Genomic DNA, 24767 nt, shown 5'->3' with positions numbered 1-24767 from the left:
TAATATTTTTAATGTGACTTTCCATTTTAAACCTCTATCGGAACCTGTTCTATTCACATAAAATGCTACCATACTATAAATCTTGTACTCCACAGCAAAAGCAGACCCTTTTACAGTATGGCAAGCCCGAACTGAAACTGTTTTTTGAAGCCACCATCACAACTGGCACCATTGTCAGCAATGTTAGCAGAGAGGCCAAGAATTGAATCTGCTACTGGTTTTTAAGGATTCAGGTGAGACTGAAGGTTTAGGATTAAAAATGGTTGTCTGATCCCTTCCTTCCCCAAGCACCTGGTCACTTGGGAATTCAGAGACATGCTCAGTCTCATTACACCAGGAGAGATGACTGCTTCTTTTCACAGTGCTTGTTTCCCCTTCCTCTCCCACTCCCCTTATTTATTTGGCATAAACTTCAGCCCATCTTAAAACCTGGGATTCCTTATTTCCATGTTGTTACTTCTGTACTTCAGGGAATTTCCTTTAGGAAGCTAATATCTTTCTAAGCTTGCTATAATGGCACATGAGCTAAGTTTCTTTGTTAAGAATTTCCATAACTCATTCAGTCATAAGAAGCACTGGTACTGTTGGCTAAAGTCATTTCCTCTCCCTGCAGGAAGTCATCTTGACTTTCTGGGTAATTGTGCTGAAGAAAAGCCCCCTCCATAATGGTTTCATTTGGCAACGCTTTATCGTGTTACCAGATTTTTGCTCTTATTGTCCGATTAATTCCATCCTGGAATTGTATTGGGAGTGGTATGTCTTGTATGGCTGATTGTGTAGACATCTCCTAGTAAGCCAGTAGTGAATATTGTAACATTGATATTTGCTAGTAGTTTGAGGAAAGCAAGCAGATGAAATAACCTGGTAATGATCTCTATCACAAGTACTGTGTACAATTTTCAAAAAGAAGAAAAATCTATTGGGAGAGACTCTGAATTTATTGCCAGAAAATTATGTTGTGGCTGCAGTGACCCTTGTGGTCGTATATTGTTTTCAAACTGTGCAGGGTATTGGATTCAGTAGAACTTTCCCTTCCTGACAGAAGCTGTGTGAAGTGAGGGATAATGGCATCTTAAAAGTCCTGTTGCACTTCTCACAAAGCTGAGGGGAGAGTTATACAGTATGTGGATGTGGGGAGCCCATGAACTATTTATTCTTCTTCATTTCCTTTGAATGCTATGTGTTCATCTCATAGTACTGCTGCTGGCACTGTCTTGATATGAGTCTGAAGATCACATGTGTAGTATGCAGACAGAAATAAATCCTCTAGGTAAAAGAAAGTGGAAACTGGCCAATGATCAAAGGTTATCCTCATTCCACTCCTTCCTTCACTTTTATTATCCTACTAAATTTGGGCTTTTGCAAAGCTTCCCCCCCCCCCCCTACAAGTGAAGGTTGAGCTTAAATGAGAGATTTAAATTTTTGCTTGTTTTTCAAACCATGTGTAATTTGAACCACAGTGTGGTGGCTTCAGTGGAGTCAAAACTGCAGCTCTTAGAGAGCTACACTAGGTTGTGAGTTGGTTTAAAGAATTAACCTTTCACTCCAAGGGTTCTGGGATCAGCCCTGGGACAAGTGGCAAGTAGAATTTTGTGAACAATTAGGCAAAATGTGGAATAATTAGGGACCCGATCCTGCAAACAGTTATAGCCATGCTTAACTATATGTCCCATTGAAGTAAATGGGGTTACTCATGTGCTTACTTCTTAAGCATCTGTGTAAATGCTTGCAGGGTCAGGGCTTCAGTCTGTGCCTCAGAACATTTCTCCAGAATATTTTTTTCATTTATTGAAATGTCAAATTTCTAGATTCCGTTCTCACTGGAGCACAGTAAAAATGTCTTTCTGGAGCCGTAAACCTCCTGGGTGTCTTGCCAATCTGTTTATTAAACCTAGGCGACAAGCAGTGCTCTGGAGCTGGTAGGGACTACTGTCAGAAGAGCAACTAGAACAGAGTGGATAGAAGTGTGAGACCCAGGCTGCAAGTGTGTTGTGAATTTAACTTAAAAAGTCTCAAGGCCTTACCTGCCATTAACCATTGGAAGGGAGGTTAAGCCAAAGCAAAAACTGCCCTTGGAAATTACACAACCATTTTCAAAATTTTCCTCCCCAAATTATCCAACTTCTTATGAAATTTGATGAAACAAAAATGAAAGAATTTCACCTAACTTTAATCTCAGATGAAATTTAAGTGGTGGTGTTACCTGAGTTGAATACCCTCATAAAGCTGGATCCAATGGAGCTCCATTGGCAGCCTCTGGTTGTGATACAGGGATACAGAGTGCTGTGGATCAGTGCTTGAGGAACACTAGCAGAGCTGTCTGGTAAACCTTGAACAGTTCCAGCCTGCACTAAGCCTGATTCCAGAGATTGTTGCTAGTGCACTGACTTTAACAAACACCAAAATGTAACATCTAGTATGATTTATTTTTTACACTGTGGTAGTGCATTAAGTTCAGGGCCCATTGTGCTGGTCCCTTTACAAAGTGAAAAAATGCATCTAAGAGTCTAAAACTTAATTTAGCAAGATACAGTCTTTGATCAAGATAGTTTCTCTTACCCACAGGCTCCTTTTCAGCTTTTACTAGCCAGCTTGGCCAGGATCCATCACAGAGCTCAAATCACTTGTTGTTGGGTTGTTGTTGTTGTTTGTCTCCTTTGGTAAAGGATAAAAGTGGATTTTCTCTTTGTTCCTTATATCCCCAATGGTATGTCTATGTTTACAAGTTAGGAAGGCCTCCTGGGGATTTAGTCTCCTGTGTTTCTCCGGGGTACAGGAATCATATTAAATCTCTACCTCTTGAGTTCAGGATCAGGATAAATGCCACTGGTTTAGCTTGATGGTTTTGTTTACTGCTAATATGTAAACTGGGGTAAATCCGCATTGCCTTTTCTAGGACAGACCTGTTTATCACCTTTACCTAGGCTACCCTGTCTGGTTGTAAACATGTTCTAGTAACGTCACACAGTGGCAATTCATAGCTTCACATATAACTATGTGAATGTGTATCATTTTACAATGATATTAATAACCAGTGTGTTGTTAGCTTTCATACGATACCTCACAAGGCATATTTTGTACAAATATCATTGCAGTAGGGTGTGAATACAGAGGTACACAGTTACACTTTCTTCTGTAGTATTTAGGGCTGACCAGTGTTGGAGCCAGGTTACTGATATAGATGGACCATAGTTCTGATCTTATGTTTTTGTGCAATATCCTCATGTTTCCTACTTTCTGATACAACACATGTAAAATATGTCATTAATATCTGTTCTGCTTTACTAATTTGCACTACTGTCTTTGCATGTTAGGTTTTGGTCACCTAACGAAGCAGTTGCTGAAGCTAGCAGCTGGCCGTGTGGTGCTGGCACTGGAGGGAGGACATGACCTTACTGCCATCTGTGATGCATCTGAAGCCTGTGTAAATGCCCTTCTAGGAAATGAGGTAAAAGTCAAGTCCAAGGGTTTCAGACGACAATCCATGTTTTCAAAAAGTTCTGTCTTTTTGCTTTCTTTTAATTTTCCTGGTGTGTAGAAATAAGTGCCTTTTGCACGTCTTAGTAATGAGCAAAATGCAAAAGAGTCGGAAGTTATTTTGGTTTTGATAAGCACCCCACCATCAGATGTTTATATGAATCTCTAGGGTTTGCAAAACTATTCTTGATTCTGAGAAGGACTCAATATGCTGTGCTGAGAACCTGCTGAGAACCTGCCTTGACATCAGTGGGGGTCACTGATGCTCATCACTGATCAAATCTTTGAGCGAGCTATTGTGGAAAAACAGGCTCTTCTCTCAAGATTGCTGGTAAGTTCTTGGACTGAAAATAGCAAAAGCACATTTTCATGCAGTATTTTGATACTTTTCTTTCCACCATCCACGGGCAAATCTCTGCTCTCTGCATATGCTCACTCTGTGGTGAAAATGATTAAGGTTAAACCTGCTAAAGGCACATACAAAAATCAAATACATAAAGGCAACGTACCTTTACCTTAAATTGTGACCCTGTCACATGTTCTCATGCCATGGTCTGTGAAATCTTGTTATGGGGAACAGTGTTGCAAGTCATTATTTTTACTGGAAACTGACAGCCCCAGTAATCAGTATTTTTTAGTGTACTTACTCACTTACTAGTCTCCTAATTCCTTTTTAGGGCACCATTTCAGGCCTATTAGATTGATGTGAAGTGCTGTTTGTTATAGTGGAAATTGCTTACAACCTATAAGATCACCTATGAAGGACTTTTTAAAGACCTTTATGCCTTTTTTTTTATGATACATAGAGAATGCCTGAAAGGGTTTTTTTTCTGCTTGTGTTTTACTTTATAGACAACAAAAATGTCACATGAGGCCTTCCCTAATTTTGCTGGAGAACCTATTGAGCATCTCAGAGATGTGTATTGGGAGTTCTCAAACCTGAATCAAAAGAGTAATGGTAATATAACAAAGACATCTTTTCTCTCAAATGTTCTTCAAGCATTGGAGTTGAATACATGTTAAAAAAAAACAGTTTTAAACAATTTGTCTAAAAATTCTTTCCCCCTTTCAGCTGCTCACTTTTCAATCTATTGGCTCTGGTGAAGTCTCAATTTCACCAATTCTCCAGTGTCCATAGAAACTTCCAAAGTAGACAAGACACACATTTGTAGTGCTAAAAACAAGCAGGAAGCCCCCTTCTCCTATGCCTTTCCCCCCTACTTTGAACCAAAACCTTTCAGGCTTTCTTTATGTATCACAAAGAAGCAATAAAGGACACAAGCCCATTATTTTTTTCCTTTGCAGGTTAAGGAAAATTTACTATATTGCAAGTCTTGAACTTAGTTTACATGGCAACATAGTACACCCCAACAGGCTGCATACGCTGGCTCTGCACCATAGTGGCCTGTCTTGAGAACAAGTAGCCTGATTCAGAAGGTACAAGGCACCTCTTCCAGGAAAAGGAGCTATAGAGCTTCTTGGGAACAGGAAATTAATGCAAAGAAACTCCCCGGAGCAACCCCAAACTGTTCCTCAGCCTTCTCCCTTGCAGGCACCAGGGACAGTGTAGGAATTAATACACTAAGGGAGTGCTACCGTGGAGGGGTGAGCAAAGAAAAATGATACCTTGTGTGAAGATGGTTGGGGTTGCTGGAAAGGTCTCTCTTCTCCCCATCCCCTTGTGCTCTGTGGGAACAAGCATTCCATAGCAGAATATTCAGCCCGATTTGAGTTTCATGCTGGGTGATCTATGATATGGCCCATAAAGAAAAGTTTTCAAAAGTGCTGAACATCCAGTGTCTTCTTTCGAGAAGGATGAGCAACACTTTTGAATGTCAGGCCTCTTGTTTGGGTGCTGAAATATGAATTTAGAAGCCCAACTTCAGGCACTCTGTTTGAAAATCTTAGTCATAAAATTTTGTTGACCCTCCTGATCAGCCTGCCCTCCTGCCCATCCTCACCCACACTATCATTCATGAACTTCATATCCGACACAGCAGTTTCCTGTGGTGGTGATGGTGATGGTGGCACATCCTCTGAATCCTTCTCCTTCAAAATCAGCCACAACAGCAATGTTCTCACAGTGCAACCTTTGCCCAGCTTTAGACTGGAGATGTGTCAGCCTGATTTCTGCTTGGCCCTGGTTAGCCTGGACACATTTAAGGTAATATCTCTCTGAGGTTTGCAGCCTCGTGGGGAGACAAATAATGCTAATGAAACTATGCTCCCACCTAGGGTGACCAGATGTCCTGATTTTATAGGGACAGTCCCAATTTTTGGGTCTTTTTCTTATATAGGCTCCTATTACCCCCCATCCCCTGTCCCGATTTTTCACACTTGCTGTCTGGTCGCCCTACTCCCATCGCTATGACAGGGGCCCGACTCTTCACAGCCAACGATGACCATTTGGTGACGTTGCTTCTTTGTGAGAAAGGCCTCGTTTTGTTTTAATGTTGGCTCACACCTGCTACTGCTTCTACAGCTGCTGACCCTTTGCATTCTCAGAAAAATACCTACAGTTGGAAACAGACATGAAATGTATGTCACTGTGAGTTATGTTTGAGTGCGCTTAAATATTGACCTAACTCTATTGGCTCTTAAGGGGGACCAGTAATCTGAGGCCAATAAAGGAGGCTGGGTGATTCAATGGGTTTATCCGTTTGCAAAATATAGCATAATAAATGGAAGGAAGAACTTTTAATAATGGAAGATGAAGACAAGTGTGAGTGCATGTGCATTATAATTCACTAGAGGAAAGACATGAACATTAAGATCTTGAAACCTCTCACACAATAAATATTCTTCTCATGTACACTTACATTATAATTTATAATACAAGCATGTTTATTTTCCAAGTATTAAATCTAACTAGGGACATGCAGGAAACAGGCAGACACACATCTCCGAATCAAAACTGAACAATGTTACAGCAAGGAGAGAGCAGATACTGCCCCTGCTAATTTTGGAGATGGAAGATTCAGAAACTATGTCATCATCACCACCATAAGAAATTGCTCACAGAAAATCTGTGACTAAAGGTATTGCTGAGATGGGTAGGCTGATAAGGAAGGGCATGTAGATATAGGGTCAGATACTCACCTTGTGTAAATTGGCACAGGTCTATCGACTTCCATGGAGTTATGCCAATCAATACTAGATGAGGATATGGACCATAGCATATATATGGTGTACACTGCCTCATTTCAACAGAATACTTGTAGATTTGCACAGCCAACTACAAAGTCTCCTCCAGTCAAGGACAGAAAAAATTGGTTCCTTTAAGTCACCAATTATTGTAATTTGAAGATGCATTCTTCCTTGAATGCAATTCTTTACAGGTGATTAATAGGGTAATTATAACTTATTATCTGGCACTTCACTTTTACAAATAATGATACGTACTGCAACCGTAGTTTAAAAACATTGGCAAGACCAACTTTGGCTTCTAAACACTGCACATGCAATTGAACTCAAATTAGAAAGGTCAGGAAAGGCCTTTGTAAGGTACTCTGCAGTTTGTCAGTTGTATTTATTCATGTGCTGAGGATTAGAATTCATAAACATTTTGCAGGGGTTTTTTTAATTCTTTTTTCCTTGCCTATGTTGTTCTTGGCCAGGACCTGTCAGTAGAGCAATATACTGCTTCGTATGTCTTATTATCAGCAGAATAACTTATAACAAAAAAAGTAACCATAAAACTAGCAGGTTTCAGAGTAGCAGCCGTGTTAGTCTGTATCCGCAAAAATAACAGGAGTACTTGTGGCACCTTAGAGACTAACAAATTTATTAGAGCATAAGCTTTCGTGGGCTACAACCCACTTCTTCGGATGCATATAGAGTGAACCATATATTGAGGAGATATATATACACACACATACAGAGAGCATGAACAGGTGGGAGTTGTCTTACCAACTCTGAGAGGCCAATTAAGTAAGAGAAAAAAAAAAAAAAAAAAAAAAAAAAACTTTTGAAGTGATAATCAAGATGGTTCAGTACAGACAGTTTGATAAGAAGCAAGTGTGAAAATACTTACAAGGGGAGATAGATTCAATGTTTGTAATGGCTCAGCCATTCCCAATCCCTATTTAGCCCTGAGTTGATTGTCAACTCAGGGCTAAATAGGGATTGGGAATGGCTGAGCCATTACAAACATTGAATCTATCTCCCCTTGTAAGTATTTTCACACTTGCTTCTTATCAAACTGTCTGTACTGAACCATCTTGATTATCACTTCAAAAGTTTTTTTTTTTTTTTTTTTTTTTCTTTTTTTCTCTTACTTAATTGGCCTCTCAGAGTTGGTAAGACAACTCCCACCTGTTCATGCTCTCTGTATGTGTGTGTATATATATCTCCTCAATATATGGTTCACTCTATATGCATCCGAAGAAGTGGGTTGTAGCCCACGAAAGCTTATGCTCTAATAAATTTGTTAGTCTCTAAGGTGCCACAAGTACTCCTGTTATTTTTTCATAAAACTAGCAGTAACTTTCAACTTTCGTGGGGAGCCAGTCAGACATGTAGATGAAACAACAGACTTACAAGCTAGAAATGCTTGCTTTAACTAACTTGTCTCTGAATCTCTGCAAGAAAAACATGTTGACACCCCAAAAAGACAAAACCAAAAAAAAAAAAAAAAAACCCCAACCCCAAAACTAAACCCAAACTTGCTTTTAATTACATGTGGCCTTCATGAAAGTGATCTGTTTAGGAAGATAGCTTTTACTTTCCCCTTAATAATTATGAGTTGGGTCCAGGGCCGGCTCCAGCATTTCTGCCGCCCCAAGCAAAAAAAAAAAAAAAAGCCGCGATCGGTGGCGGCGGCAGTTCAGCGACAGGTCCTTTGCTCCTAGAGGGAGTGAGGGACCTGCCGCCCCCAAATTGCCGCAGGTGCTGCCCCTCTACCTTGGCCGCCCCAAGCACCTGCTTGTTAAGCTGGTGCCTGGAGCCGGCCCTGGTTGGGTCAATATGAAAACAATATGCTATTGAATTAACCTTTGTTAAATAATTTGAGCATAGTAAAGGAAAGTCCTTCATGCAAATGTTGACTTTGAAGACTAACCAAAAAAATCTATTTCAGAAGGTCTCTTTTTCTTGGAAGACCTCAACATTTAAATGAGTTATCAGGCCAATAATGTATGATGAATACTTTTGAACTTCACCATAGAAGTGTTGTGAACATTCGTTTTGGAAATTCCACAGAAACATATATGGAACTCTACAAAATAAAAGCCATTGGCTTTTTTTTATTATTATCAGAAACACTTAGCATAGCAGTTGTTTATTTGTAAAGACAATAAATGAAGCAAAAATTCACAATGTAGACATAAACGAAGACATAAATGTATCTAGATTTCAGTTTTTATTATTCATACTTTTGTGCACAAAAAGAAAAACCTGAATTTCTTTTAAAGACAATTTATTGAACTAAATGCAAAGCTACTTAGAAGCACCCTGGGTTGCCTCCTAGGAAGGAAATCTTCTGAAGAGGCGAGAAGTGATTAAGCAATTGGATTCCCCTGAAATCCAAAATCAAAACAGTGAAATCCTTCATGCAGGTAAAGAAAGAAGGATGAGGTTAAGTTGCTGTAAAATGTCCTAGACGTCTTCTGCTAGTGGTTTTAGATCACATCCATTACATAGGCACCTGTCAAAACAAAAGAAATGATGGTTTTAGCTAATTAGAAAAGAGAAATTACTTTGAAACCAGGAAGCTGTTGAGATGCTGATGCAGCCTTGTACTGAAAATTCAGCTCCCTCATTTTCTGTGAACAGGGCTTTTTTCCTGTTGGCTTCCATTACGAGCCCAGTGGTGCCCAACCTTATTACACAGGAGGGCCATATAAACCCAAGCACAAATCTTGTGTGGGCCAAACACATTCTACATATTTTAATAAGATTTAAAGTCACCTGTATCAATTTATATTTTTAGTTCATCTTGTTTTGCATGTATTTAGATAGGTTTGTTTCTATGTACAGCAGTGTCTGTATACACATATACATGATGACAAAACGCTGATGAATCAGCTGTTAGTGTACTGTGCTGAAGCAGGCCGTGGGCCTTATGAAATGCTCTGGTGTGCCGTGTATGGTCCACGGGCTGTAGGTTGGGCACCCCTGGATTAATTCATATTTTTCCATCACAGATTAATTGTATTACTTTACTATATATGTATTTGGACTGGGTGTTGGGCATCTCTGTGAGGGTGGTAGTGGTGAGAATCTTATGCCCAGGCTGGGAAGTAAAAGTGGTCCCACACCATGGCTTCTACTCCAGTCATTGGGCCAGAATAGCCTCTCTGGCCCTTGCACCACCATGCCCTGGTGGGTGATGGCTAATAATATATCAGTGCAGTGACAGATCTGCTAAGCCTTCGTTCCCCAGACTACTTTGGTTTGAAGTCATAGGCTTAATTCTTCTCTCCACAACAACCTTCCCAATCCCCATTGTAAGCAGCCATGCAGGATCTCCCCATACCACACAGCCAAACCAATATGAACCCTGTCCCACAAAAGAAATGGTCTGTGGGTTATCTATTGGCCCCATGGTCTGGAGCAAGTGCTAACTAGTACCCTATTCACCTTGTCTCCAAGAAGAAATGGTCTATGGCTTAGGGAGGTGTCTAGTAGCCAGCCCCATATGCTGTAGCAAGTGTCCCAGAGTCTGTAGCAAGTGCTAACTAGTACCAGATGTCCTCCTGCTCAGAGGAAGCAGCAAAGTGTAGTCCATGGTGCATTCCACCCAGCAGGATCCTTGTAGCAGAGGACACAGCAGGAAGTGTGTCTGCTCTTTCTTACTGTGCTGGCCAAAGCTGAATTTGGCCCAAAGAAGGAAAACATTTTTAAATGGCTAAATTTAACATCTTCTAGTAAATATTCTTCCTGCTTGAATTACTCTTCTGAAGCATAATCTGACAAAACATTGTGATTGGTTGGCTACCAAGGGCATTTAAAAATCTGTACTGGACACTTTTGTTGTAAAGTATGAAATATGTGCTGCTTTCTTGCAATTAGTGGATCTTGGGTTTGGGTGTGTATGGCAATTTAAATGGAAAACTAGTGCTCTGCAGCTTTCATTCAGATGATGAAAAGTTGGCATTTCCCCATTTTTGTGGAATTTGGTGTGAATCTGGGGAAGCTTGCCAGCTATGCAAAGAGCTCTGCTAAGAACGCAGACACTGCATTAAAAAAGAAAGGAGTGTGTGTGTGTGATTTGCCAGAATAGGTAAATGCTTCTCTCTCTAAAATGGAAATATTTCCCAAATAGCATACACATAAGTGAAAATTGCCAGAGATCAATTTTAAATTGAAAGTTAAACCTGGTTTCATCTCATAGCTTCATTGTTAATCTGAATCTGTCATTATTACCAAATAATTAATACAGTTACAATCATTGGTTCACCTGAGGTTTATGTCAACTCTGGCTGGCATAAACCTGGGAGAAGGGGCCCAAAAATGGAAAGTTGGCAGTGGGAGGAATCTACAATAGTGCAAAGTATGTGCCAATAGGGTGACATTATAGTCCCAGAAGTGGCCAGTGCTAGCCAGGAGGTGGCTTGGCCAAGCAGACTGAAGATGAACTGGTTCAAAAGTGATATATTACTAGTGGGAGATTTTCCAACGCACAAATGGGAGTCACATGCCTAACTCCCATTGACTGTCCTTGGGCATTATGTTCCTAGCCACCCTTAAGTCCTTTAAAAATATACTCCCTAATGAAAATGGATTTATTCATGTTGTACATAACAGTTATGGAGAACTGAAAAATTTCCACCTAGAAATACTTCTATATAAACCTAAAATATAGAAATATTCAGAAACTTCCTAACATTCAAAATAAGAAGGATATATGACTCCTACATGAAATCTCTCCTACATTGAAAGACTAGATGGAAAAGCATTGTTCCAATTCTGATACAACTTGGGGATATCTACAGCTATCATCATGGCAGAGCTTTATGTTGACATGCTTACTGCACAGCCTGGCTCATAACAGGGATTTTCTAATATTTCAAAAGCTGGATCAAGCAAAGAAAGGTATCCAAATAAAGGGTAGTATAAGGAACAGGACCTCAAATGGAAGCTTTGAGATGTTTTAGAGGAAGAAACAGTGGAGATTAAGAGTCAGACTTTTTTAAAAAAAATGTGTGGGTAAAAGCCTTCCATATTTGAAAGGGGATGAACTTCAAATGTGTTTATTCTCACTGCAGATATTGTACTCAGTTCTGTTATCACCTAACATGCCTCCCCTATATTTAGGGGCTAAATGATCAAAAGTGCAAAATTATGATCACTGGAATATTGTCAGAGGTCAAAATCTGCACAGGATGGAATAGGAGATGTGCAGTGTCAAAGATCTCTCTCATGAACCTACTGTTGGTCATGTTTGCCCCTAGGGAAGCCAATATGATTACTAAAACTCCTGGGAGTTGCTCACAGAAACTGTTGAATGGAGTTGGAGGCAGCAAACAGTCTGCTATTATGACTTACCCAGAACAATGGTAACTGACCACCTCAGTCATGGCTCCTATGCGTGTGATTCTCCACATACCCTTCTGGCTCCTCTTCACACAGCTGTAGAATGGTTATCAAATCAAACTTGTACAAGAGAAATCCCATCTCCAGTAAATCTATAGAGCCCCCATGGCCTGTAGACCCACTTTGAAGTGTATGGTGGACTCTCAGGCATCCGTGGGATCTGTGGCCCCTATATCTATTACCATCACCATCTCCTTCTCCAGAACCCTTGCTTTAAGCCTGAGATTGCCTAAAATGTTCCTGGGTGTCATTTTTTTCTCTAAACAAATTCACCAACACCCATGAATAAAGCTAGCTTCTGCTCCTTAAAACATGGCAGGGCTAAGGAGGCAGTGTAGTCAGGTGCCAAGTCTGGGCTGCTCATACAGTGCAGATGGCAATTGTCTCAAATTTTGGCAAACTGCTTACACCCTTACCATCACTTATGCCACCTTCCAAGTATGTGAAAATTTAATAGGTGGTGTATTTTTATGCCACTTGCTGATAGGAGCACAATTCAGTTGTAGCAACTTTTGAGTATCCAACGTATGTGGTGCACAGTTGCTTTTTTCCTTTGAAAATGCTTATTGGACACAAATTCCATTACATTCCCTTGGGCACAAAAAAGCCCAATTTAGTGGTGCAAATCCTTAGAAAATTTTGCCTTCTGTAAATGATCCAAGCTCTCCCTTAAGTGGCTTTGTTGGTCCTGCACTGACCTGAGTCATTCCTCTCTGAAAGATTCTGTTCTGCAAATGTATTTCTAGTGCTCTTTACAACTTCTATTCTCTTCGGCTCCAGATCTAATAAACTGCATGATTTGAATGCCAAGAAGTGTAGGAGTGAAGGTGATGGTGCTATGACTGTCAGGTGTAGAGTGATTTCTTTTGTTCACTGTTGGGTCTGTGTCCTGATATTTTCCAGGGACACCCCTATGTCTATGTAGATCCAAAAAGTGGATCACTGCCAACAGAAATTATTCTCCCTGATGCAGAAGGCCCTGTTCCAAAGGAGTATAGAAATAGCTGTAATAATCCGCTGGCTTTATTTTTACAGTGTTTTTGTAACAATAGTGCATCAGGGTTGAACAGGGTGTATAATGTAATGAACTTACATCTGGAGTCTGATGTGGTTTTATTGATATGGAACAGGATCCAGCATTCTGCCTGGCTACTGCAAAAAATATGGAGACAGAGAACATTTCTGTAGTTGTAACCAAGCTGGAATAGTTACAGGGAGGGGTTTGTTCATTTTTTTGGGTGGGGAGGGGGGAAGTTTAGATAACAAACACTGAAAATCCATGTCAGCTACAGGTCTGTTACAAGAGCTGACCAAAATGTTCATCTTGAATAATAATGATTGCAAATTTGGCCCTTTTTTTGTTTGTGGTTGATTCATGAACCTAACCTGATTTCTGTGCATGTATTTGGTATTTATAAGTATTGATCAGACATTTTAGATGAGTTAACCTATGAGTTATTTGTGAACTCTTCACTTTAATTGTTCATTACTGGTTAATTAAGGTGTGTGATTGGCCTCCTAAATCACACACCTATCATTGGACCCCAGTCCAACCAATTTATGAAAGTTGCCTGACGAGATTCCCTTTGATTAGGAGAAGCACTGGTTGGCATAGAGCTACAATAGCTATGTCTACATCACCAACTCCTACCCAGTAGAAGGAGTTTGCAGGGGAACAGGAAGGATACGTCGAGGATGGAACAAAGCACAGCTGGAGCACCTTGCACTATGGCAATTCCACAGCCTGTGCAATGGCTCCCAGAGGTGCAGGTTAGAGTAGCCTTGAATCTGTTCTAACTTACTCCAGGAGCTAAATTGGGTCCCAGTAGCCATAAGGATTGGAAGAGTGTAAAAATGTGGCTTTAAGCCACCTTTGTTCTCCTGCCTGTGGATCTGTGCTGAGCTCAGCCCAGCTGGACCTGAGCATTGGGCCCATAGTATTTTTTCTGCTTCCTGGTTGGATGCCTGAAACATTTTAAATAGAGAATAATGAATGACAAAAATGAATAACAGTTATTAACAAATACCTGACTTCCGGTATGAATTTTCAGACGAATAATCACTTGCGCTAAAAATTTGTGAAATTAGTGATTTGTGAACATTTTCACAAATACTCAGCTTTCATCCAAGTGCTTGCAAATAACTGAATGCTATGACCTATGAAGAGCAGTGAAGCAAAGTTGACTTGTTAATTGCAAATATATCGGTTACTTTGATTTTTATTATTCAACTAGCTCTAATCCTAAAGCTGGATTGGCATGTCTTAATGCATCATTTAAAATAGCAGCAATCCACCATTACAATCTGGCATCCTCAGTGGTTTTATGGCATTAGTAAAGGCTAATATTTGTATCCGCCTTTTTCTGGCAGTCCTCTTGAATTCCAAAGAATTTAAACATTTATATTACTTTAATATAAATTATGTTGCTAATTCTTATGGTTTCAAAGAAAATCTTCCAGGTAAATTCCCAATGCAGGACTATAGGCAGATAAAAACAAGAAGTATGAATAGCGCCATTCATCTCATGAGAATTAACCCAAAAGCCTGATGATAATTAGAATTTCATCAGCATTAAAATATTTCTCTGCTGATCATTTTACCCGAATCCCAGCAATTCTGGGACTTTGGGTAAATTTGCTTAGTATGTCACCTCTTTATAATCCAGGCTAATCTCCTTGATGTAATGACTAGAGCTGATCTAATCATTGACAATGAATAAGTGAGCCAATTTTGCCTCTTTTTCTGCCCATGGAATATCCATATAAGTTTGAAATTCTCTCCAGTGTATTCATCATACAAATTTATTCAAAAAATATATTTTTGAATTTGTTTACAAATATTCAAAAGAAGAGCTAGTTTCTTAGTCATGATTGGGCGGATGACTCACATGATGTTATTCCAGCCCTTTGATTGGATGAGTGTGCAAATACTTCTGGCATCAATATCTATGTGTACAAATTTCAGCTGCTGTTTCCATGAGAACTCACACAGATGGCTGTGAGCATTTGTGCCAGTAAAACTTAATTGCCCTAATGTGTGTAGAATGGAAGGTGTACAGAAAGGGGCATGAGCACAGCTGAATTCGTTTAAAAATTGAAATGAATGTAGATGGAACATGATTTGTCTTTTTTGCTTGGCTCTTGTGACAATATATCATCATGCATCATGATACGTCATCATGTCAGTGCTCAATATCATGACATGTTGATATTTCACAAGTCCCAGTGTTTAATTTAGGATCCATTCATGTCTGACATATTAGGTTCCCTATCTAAGGTACTTATTAGCCCTCCACCCCCATTTCTGTATTATCTGAGCAACTCACAACATCAGTATGAAATAGAGCAGTACTATTATTCCCATTTTACAGATGGGGAACCAAGGCAGCAAGACACTAAGTGACTTGCTTAAGGTCATACAGGAAATCTGTGGTTTATGGGGGACTTGAACCCAGGTTTATAAAGGCCTAGATTAGGCCCCTAACCACCACACTAGCTCTCCTTTCAGAATAGTTAGAGCCATTGAAAATGGAATTACAGGGAAAAAACCGTAAGTGTTGGCATTTTGTTTCATGCATGTGCACACTCAAACGCCTAAACAAACTAAAGGGTATTGAAAGTAAATGTAGCCAGTAAAAGTACAGTGGAGCCCAAATAAAATTTATATGACTTTTATTGTTGATATGCTTAAGCATTTTGTCTACTACTTTACTTGAAATTAACACAAGGCTACTAAGAGCAGCTGTGTTTTATAATTTTCCACTGTAAAATGTTGAAATGTGTAAGATGGTTAGATGTAATAACACTAGAAAAATAAAGATAATAGAGTGCACACTTTAGTCCCAATGCGGCTTCAGCAAGGTTTTGTTTGGAGTGCCCAGCTGCACATACAGACGCAATGGAATTTGGTTTGTGAGGAACCTACAAAAATTACACAAATAACTAACATTTTTTTTAATGAATAATACACAGACATGCACCTGCTTCAGAGACTCCATAGATTAGTCTTGCAGCCAATAGAAAAGCCCCTTGGAATTCAATTACATGGCTGAAAAACAGAAAACAAAATTGTGGCTATACTTTTAGAAATACCAGCAAAATGTTAACTAGTTCTTGGTCTGAGCTTCTCTTCAGGATTAGGCTGTTTCAGTTTGGTTTATTTCCATGTGTCTTGTTGCAAATTCATAATATTCTGCTCATATTATTCTGTTCTATTCTTGCAGCTGGAGCCTCTCCCAGAAGATATGCTGCACCAAACCCCTAATATGAATGCAATGGCTTCTTTACAAAAGGCCACTGAAATTCAAAGTATGTTTCAGTGTTTTTTCTCTTGTTATTAATTAATGTCAGAGACAACTGATTAAACTTCTGTTACAGAGTAAAGAATAAGCAAAAAATATGATATCTGAGCATATACACAATACATGTTTATAACATGTATGCTTGTGCTCTTGTTTCTTTGGCACATCTTTTGTTTCACTGATGATTTAACACTTAAAAAGCTGAGTTGTTAACGTTAATCAAAGCTTTCCTACTCCCATATAGTCCAAAATCTTTCATTTGCACAACTCTCATTTCAAGCATTTTAGTCTTGCAATCCAGTGAGAGAAATACGTGTGGGTGGGTGTAGATATATGGTGGGTATATTAGGGATATGACATAGTCTCTTTGGATTCAAATTGTAGACAAATACCTTTTCAATGTATTCATGTTGAGATGGACGTGAGTTTAAAACTACATCTGGATACTTAAAATGGCTGCTGCCACATGGGACAGTGATGGAAAATATTCAGTGCTTCCCTCCCACCACCCCTTCCCTATGCATGTCACTTATGCATCCCAACACCAGTCCTGAACCTTCCCCACATACACTCTCTGTGGCCCACAGCTGCCACCCACTTTTCGCTGCTGAGTTTTCCACCTGCACCTTCCTACTTTGCCCTGCTCCCAGTTGCCTCAACTCAGCTATAGAGACCTTCCTCCACTTGCCACCATGTGCTACTTCCAGCCATGCTAAGTGGAGGAGGGGGGACTTCCTGTTTCCTACCTATCGTTTGTCAGTTCTTTCTCATCACCCTCTGGTGCCATTTATATTTAGATTTGGTTTGAATACCACATGTTCTGCTAGTATTGGGTGAATAAAAAAAGCAGATTCATCATATTTAAAAATGTGCATAATACAGAATTATTGGTCAGTTCTTCATATATTTCTTCACATGTGAAGAGATATTGGAAAACTCATGTTTAGTTACATAACTGGTAAGTTATCCCTGCTCCCACTTCTGCACTCAGGTAAATAAATGTCACAATTAAATCAGCTTTCTTCAGGAATTCATGATAAATGTCAGTGTCAGTTTTAAGGAGATATGTGTAGTGGAGTACTGCAGGAGCTGGTGCTAGGTTCAGTCTTCTTTAATATCTTCTACTAATGATCTGGAGGAGACAGTAAGCAGCTTGTTAATGAAAATCACATACCATACAAAATTGGGTAAGCTGCAAATGCTAATGAGGGCAGAGAAATAATACATAGGGAGCTAGCGAGATTAGAAACCTGGACAAAAAATAACAAAACACAATTCAATTTGAGAGAAAAAATATTTGAGAAAAACAAAACGGTTGAATGGAAAGAGAAATCTGGAATGCAGTTATGCTGAAATAGACCTAGAGATAATAGTGGACAGAAATGAGACATGCATGCACAAGGTAATATAGCAGCAAAAATATCAAAACAACTTAGGTGCCATATTCATCACAGAGCACAAAGGCAATAGTCTTTTTCTATAGATCTCTGATGCGACCCGAATCTTGCATTTAGTTCTGTACAACATATAACCAGAAAAATCTTGACAAAATGAAGGGAATTCAGAGAAGAACCATATTAATGATGGAGGTGATTGGAGGAATTGACTTAAAAGAGCCAAATCTGCATAATTTGGCTAAGAGATGACCGAGAGAATATAACAGTCTACTAATATTTGAAAGGCGTAAACACTAGTGATGGAGAGGAACTAGTATGAATGTTACATGGGGGAGTTAGTTCAGTAGGAACAATTGGATGAAATTAAAAGAAAGAAAATATAGGCTGAATATCAGGGACAACTGGGGGTGAAATGTGTTAAGCTGTAGAATTATAACCTGGGGAAGTCCATCACATATAACATTTAAAACTAGACAGGACAAAATACTGACAAATCCTGCTTTGGCACGTGCATTACTTAACGCTTATGTTTCTGTGATACAGCTCTGATGTCAAGTATTTAAATGTTACAACCTCTGATCAGTGTTTTAGTCCAAGGATTGCCTTTGCTCCATCTCTGTTTCAAAAACGGGCTGGAAATTGCAGATTTTCGATCAGACAAAGAGAAAACCCAAATTGTTTCTAAGTAGAATAGAATTTGTATAAACTTCTTTGTTTGTGACAATGGATTCTGTGACAAAAGATTCTGTTGTAGGTGGGTCAGCTTTTGTGGCCTGCATCATGCGGGAGGTCAGACTAGATGACCATATTGGTCCCTTCTGTCCTTAAAGTCTATGAGTCTATGAGTCTATAATGGTAACATGTATTTATGGGGATATGATACAATTGGAAGAAGTATTCCCCACAACCATACAATATGTATTTCTAAATAAGTTGCTCTCACTCGCTTAGGCACCACCCCTCAACCGAGCTCTTTATACATGGAAAATGTCAGCCTAAGCCACATACATTCCAACATACTTCAAGGAAGGGTACTTTGAAATGTCTGTAACAAAAATACATGATATAAACATTCACTGTTACTATTTCCTTTGTGAATGGGAAATGTTCCCATTGCCTTATGGGAGACCTGAGCACTTTTTTTGCATCAAACAAAAGCATATCTAGATTACTTATTTGGTTTCATAGTTTATTCTTAGAAGTAATCGATGCCACAAGCTGTGCATGTATGGGACTGGCAACCCATTTCATAAACTCCAAAATGTTCTTCTTAGAAAATATAACAAGATTAGTGGAATTTCACATTCCTGCCTTGGAAAGTGAAAATGTCAGTTTTGTCAGTTGTGAGCTGTTTGTCCCTGGTGCTTTTGTTTCAAACAGAGCTGGATTTTTAATACATAGGATAGTTTGGGCTGCTAGCAAAAGTAGTTGTGCAATTGCCTGCACTATGCATATACAATTGATGAGACTGTTCATGCACATCAGTAGTTGAAAATACACAAAGGCCCAATTTGTACATTCAATTGTAGTTGTGCATGGAAAAATAGGTGATAAATTGCACATGCCTTTTGTGCACAGCCTTGTTCATGCCATTGTTATAAAAACAATCCTACAATCCTCATTTTCCAAAGAGAATCATCTTGGCATAGGATACAGCTTTTTGTTTTTAAGAAATTTCTCTCACATTTTCTTGTATCAGGGAGCATTTAGTCCATGAGCCTCTTTAGTGTACCGTCTGCTAACTGAATGCTGTCCTAATGGGGACTCAAAATTGCCTCCCCAAACACTCCTCATTCCATCCCCCAGATAGTGATACCTGGATACTATGACCTCTACCTGGATACTGCCACCTGCTTCCTGTCCCTACTCTGCAATTCTCCTCCACCTCTAAACCCCCTTTCACAATTTTAATTGAGTGTAAGGAAAGGGGAGGGGAGGGGTAATGGATGATCATATGGGGTGGAAGGTAAAATGGATACACAGCACCAACTGATACGCTTGAATGTGGTCGTTAGTTTCAGTGTTAGAAGAAAGTCAGGGGTAGGGGGCAGCTAGTGTGTGTGTGTGTGTGTGAGAGAGAGAGAGAGAGAGAGAGAGAGAGCAGTCCTCTCTGATGCTGTTTTATTGTTGCTGCAGGAGAGCAGCACAGTAGTGGCTGGTTACTAATATTTTATTTTATGAATAGGAGACCTTGAAAACTCAAGCAGTGAACGTGGGTTCATTTCTTTTATGGGCAAAACTGTGTATTATTCCCATGCCAACAGATTTGATTTTCTTGCACATCTGTTTCTACAGCAAAAGCCCCACCCACTTGTGAACATTTAGCCCATAAATTATGGCGTGTATATTGCACAGTCTGATTTTACATATAACCGCTGTGAGAACATTGTGGAATGCCTAAATAACTTTTTAATTTTTTTATTTTAATGACTAGAGAATATGGTCTCTACTGAATATTTTTGTCTTGTTTTTATAGAATTTGCCAGGCCTCAGCCATTTGGTTTAGTGTTATGTACACAGTTTTTTAGCCATGGCTCTCATGTATCTGGAGGAAAATCCAGCTTCTAACACTTAATCTTAACTTTGTAGGATACTTAATACACTTCAGATTTTATCCCCCCCTCCACCAATTCCTATTATTTAAAGATCCTGCTAACTATTCAAACATGCACAGTACTAGGGGTCAAAGGAACACCCGTCTGCCATGCTGCCTGTCGATCATGGAGATTGACTTATGCATTCATCCTTTGAGTATATTTTAAATAAGGTTATTGCTATCTTTATTGACAGCTGCTGTCTCATTTGACTCAAACGCTCATCTTTTGAAAAGCCTGAAATGGTGTTATATGCCATGTTATCAAAGAAGGAATTTTTAACACTCTCAGTCCAGAATACACAGCACTACAATTGGCCCTGCCTGCCAGCTGTTGAAACCCTCCAGCTATCCCATGGCTAAGCACCTTGACCCAACCCACCTCCCAGCTGCCAAAATCTTCCTCCTAGTCCTTGTGAAAGATCCCCTACTTGAGCCCCCCCGTCACAGCTGTTGAAACCCTTCCACTAATTCCCAAATAAGTGCTCTGACCCCGCCGCTGGCCCAGCTGCTGGAAGCCTCTTGCTAACCACTGGATAAGTGCTGGTCCCAAACTCCCTTCCAGCTCCTACTTTCCAGGTGGCATCCACCTGGAATTTAGTAAGAATTCTATGGATTATTATACTATGAGGAATATGTATGTAAGTTTTAAGTTGTTCACCTGGTTACCACTAATTGACCCCTGTTCTTGAATAACATATTACTGAGTGATTTTTTTTCATTCCTACTCACCTGCACATTATTTTTTGCTTCACTTGGGAAGCTTTTCAAAGTCTTTTCTGTTGCAGGCAGAAGGCTGACATCTCTCTCAGACTTTTATTCCACTGGTGTGTTTTTACCCCCAAAACCAGAAAAATGTCTTTCTTATAATACCTAGTAGCATTCCAACAAAAGCTAGTGCATATATGAATGTTTTAAATAAATTATTGTTCTAGTACACACCCTGAGGTTGGAGGAGAAAGAACATCCAGGACTAACAAACCTGATTGTTCTGGCAACATAACTGCAGGCCATGCTGGCATTCATGCCTCTCCCCCCTCCCCCAAAAAGTCAGTGCAATGTGAGCGCTTTGTACAATTATTTTCATTTTTCTATTCCCATTTGTCGCAAATACACCTATTGCCAGGCAATATCATACCTATCTGTTCTGAACTTCCTTCTCCTACCATAGATATAGCCAACAGTCTGACTGATAATATGAGTTCGTTAGGCTGTGTGTTACTCCTTTACCTTCTGGGGAAGGGTTTGACACAGTCCTTGGAATGAGAGCGCTTTCCAATTTGGCATTCTTAGATCCAGAAACATTCTTCATCGTGGCAGTTTGAAATCCCAATTACAATTGCTTACAGTACAGTGATTTTAACTTATAATCACTCTGTGTTGGACCGAAGTGATTACTGTGCTTATACCACCATGCTAGCTAAAATTCCCATAAATTATTATGTGTGATTTTTTTTTTTTTAGGCAAGTACTGGAAGTCAGTGAAGCCGTATCCTGTGCTAGTGGGTTGTGCTCTGGCTGAGACTCAGAAACAAGAGAGGGAGGAAACGGAGACTGTCTCTGCTATGGCCTCACTGTCAGTGGATGTTGAACAGTCTTTTTCTCAGGAAGACAGCAGGTAAGTGTACGTTGTTGGAAACCCAGATGGCAAGATTTTGTACCCTGATGTTGTAAGAACCAGAACCCAGATTTTGAAAAGTATCTGATAATTTTGGGTGCTTTGGGTTTTGACACCGCAGCTTGAGACCATTAGGAAAGTATATTGAGTTGGGCATCCAAAAACCAGAGTCACCCTATATTAGTGATCACAGTGTGTATAAATATTTATTAAGATTCACAGTTACTAAATGCACCCCTTTCCACCTCAAAAACTAAACTAAAAAGCAAAATACTGATGTGAAAAAATCACGAATTGCCAAAGCATAGTTGATCATGGTCTTCTCCTGAGAGGACATTCAGACCTATTTTAGATTTGACTTTATAAAAATCAATTTAAACTGCTTTCAGACAGACTAAGGGTACGTCTACACTACCCGCTGGATCGGCGGGTAGCGATCTGTCTATCGGGGATCGATTTATTGCATGTAGTGTAGATGGGATAAATCGATCCCCGATCGCTCTCCCGTCGACTGCTGAACTCCAGCAGTGCGAGAGGCGGAAGCAAAGTCGACGGGGGAGCCGCGGCCATCAATCCAGCGCCGCAAGGATGCGAAGTAAGTAATTTTAATTCGATCTAAGATACATCGACTTCAGCTACGCTATTCTCGTAGCTGAAGTTGCGTATCTTAGATCGATCCCCTCCCCCCAGTGTAGACCAGGCCTTAGTAATGATAGACTGAAATCAGCACTGTGCTACTTCAGTTTTACACTAATGTAATTCCACTGATTTCAGTGTGTGACATGATGTAAAACTGGAGTAAGACAGTGGAGAATCCGGCTCAGTGTATTTAATGTACCACGATGAAGATAGGTCATCAAATAAAGAGTGTTGGTTTTCCCTGCCTGTCAGCTGACATTTCACACTAATCCAGTAAGGCTTGGACTTGGACGTGAATTTAACAATTCTATAAAATGGAATAATAACTGCCAATGCACTTTTGTCAATACAGTATTTCAAAATGAAGCACTGATGCCTATTGAATAGTGCCATATGCAGTACAATGTTTCTTTAAGGAACTGTTGGAGTCAGAAAAATCACTCTATAAAAATTGCATTATGGAGTTTCTTATTTATTCTCCTTCAGCGCCAAACCCACCTGGCCTCTCTGTAGTGGAGAAAGACCCAAAAATGCAGGAGATAGAGAGGCCATACAAGGGGACTCCTCAACTCCCTGTGCACTGTGAAGCTGTGCTCCATGACAGCTCTCTCCACAGGAGCATCGAAGGGAGGAGGGAGTTGTGGGTGGGCCAAAGGAGCAGTGGGAGTGTAGCCAGTGGATCCATGAATTATGTGAATGTACTGGCAGTTGCTGCCTGTGGGCTCAGTGGTAGGGTTCTAGTCCTCAAAAATTGCATTGGCTGTTTTAATCTGAATTCAGCTGACAATTTTACTGATGATGCACAAGGGGGATAACTATAGAACTCAGTAGGATATTATAGAATCTTCAGTAGTTGTATCGGCTCTCACAAGAGTAAAAACTTGGGGGTTTAAGTAAAGTAAGCAGCTGTGACTCAAAGACACAGATCTAGTGAGTAGAGTATTCACTATAACTGCACTTGAATAATAGAACATTGTTATTATTCTTATTACAAATACATAAATGCATAGGAAGGAACCGTTTTTTCTCTCAGTGACAGACAGTTGGTCCATACGAGCGATCTTATTTTTGATTCACAACATTGTCAATTAACCCTCAGCTAAGGAATGAACCCAAATGTTTGTAATCTAAGTGTGTGGCAGTTAATGCTTTCGTTTGTTAGCCAAGGATGTAAAAACCTTTTCCACATGTGAGTAAGGGGCTAATGTAAAGGGACTAATATAAAGGGACTATAATTTAGAGTTTGGTAACTAATTCATATGATGAAATAAAGCTAAGTTTTAGGCTCTCTTAAATAAAATGTAATTAATTTTGCATATAAAATTACATAGGTTAGAATAATCAGTAATTAAAAGTCATGTTATAAATCTATATTAATCTAAAACTATAGCCACTTCACAGTAATTGATTCTATAGTCATTCAATAAAGCAGTACTTCTGCTAACAGTGTATATTCTTAATGCTATGTAAATATATCATCTGACTACTGATAACGTGTGGCAATTTCCACCCCTTCCTGACATGGAATGAATTGAGAGTACAGCTGAAGGAAGTGTGAGAAAAATGGATGTACTGATATGTATACAAATGGAATTCATTTGGCTGCCAGGTTCACTACACTTCATCAGTTCTGGATGGTTATAGGAATGAATCTGTCATGAATTCTTCTGTGGAAAAATGGCTCCACTTGAAATATCTTTTGGGGTGCTGTAGAGGTTTTTCAGCAGCACAATAAAACCTTTGCATGCCTACATTGCTGATTCCACTACCACATTCATAACCTGCACAGTGGTCACTCAAAACCAGCCTTTCCATATGACGGGGGCAATTTTGGACCTATCCTGTTGGACCAAACTGATAGCCAAGCTCTCCACCATGTTTTGTGGTTTTGGCCACCATGTTTCCTCCTCCCCGCCCCTCACTTCCTGTTAACAGAGACAAACAAAAATAAGCTTTCGTGGGTAAGAACCTCACTTCTTCAGATGCACTTGCATCTGAAGAAGTGAGGTTCTTACCCACGAAAGCTTATGCTCCCAATACTTCTGTTAGTCTTAAAGGTGCCACAGGACCCTCTGTTGCTTTTTACAGATTCAGACTAACACGGCTACCCCTCTGATACTAAACAAAAATAGTTACTTCCAAAATCTGCTTTCTAGGGCCTGCTTCCTTTGAGATGCTGGGAGCCTCCTGAGAGGAATTGTGTGTGC

General features: G+C 39.7%; 1 protein-coding gene across 4 annotated transcripts in view; it reads left to right on the top strand.

Moving 5' to 3' along the window:
- HDAC9 (histone deacetylase 9) overlaps positions 1-21925 on the top strand; it is a 340664-nt gene extending 318739 nt beyond the window's left edge. For all 4 annotated transcript variants that reach the window (XM_065399534.1, XM_065399533.1, XM_065399536.1 and 1 more), the window contains 3 exons: positions 3315-3448; positions 16236-16320; positions 21768-21925. In XM_065399534.1, the coding sequence (XP_065255606.1) occupies positions 3315-3448; positions 16236-16320; positions 21768-21925 (377 nt within the window). The remainder of the gene's footprint in view (positions 1-3314; positions 3449-16235; positions 16321-21767) is intronic.
- Positions 21926-24767: the final 2842 nt, after the last annotated feature.

Source organism: Emys orbicularis, chromosome 2, assembly GCF_028017835.1.
Source record: "Emys orbicularis isolate rEmyOrb1 chromosome 2, rEmyOrb1.hap1, whole genome shotgun sequence".
Classification (NCBI taxonomy): domain Eukaryota; kingdom Metazoa; phylum Chordata; order Testudines; family Emydidae; genus Emys; species Emys orbicularis.
Note: the sequence above shows the minus strand (reverse complement) of the source record. Positions and strands in the feature narration are given on the sequence as shown.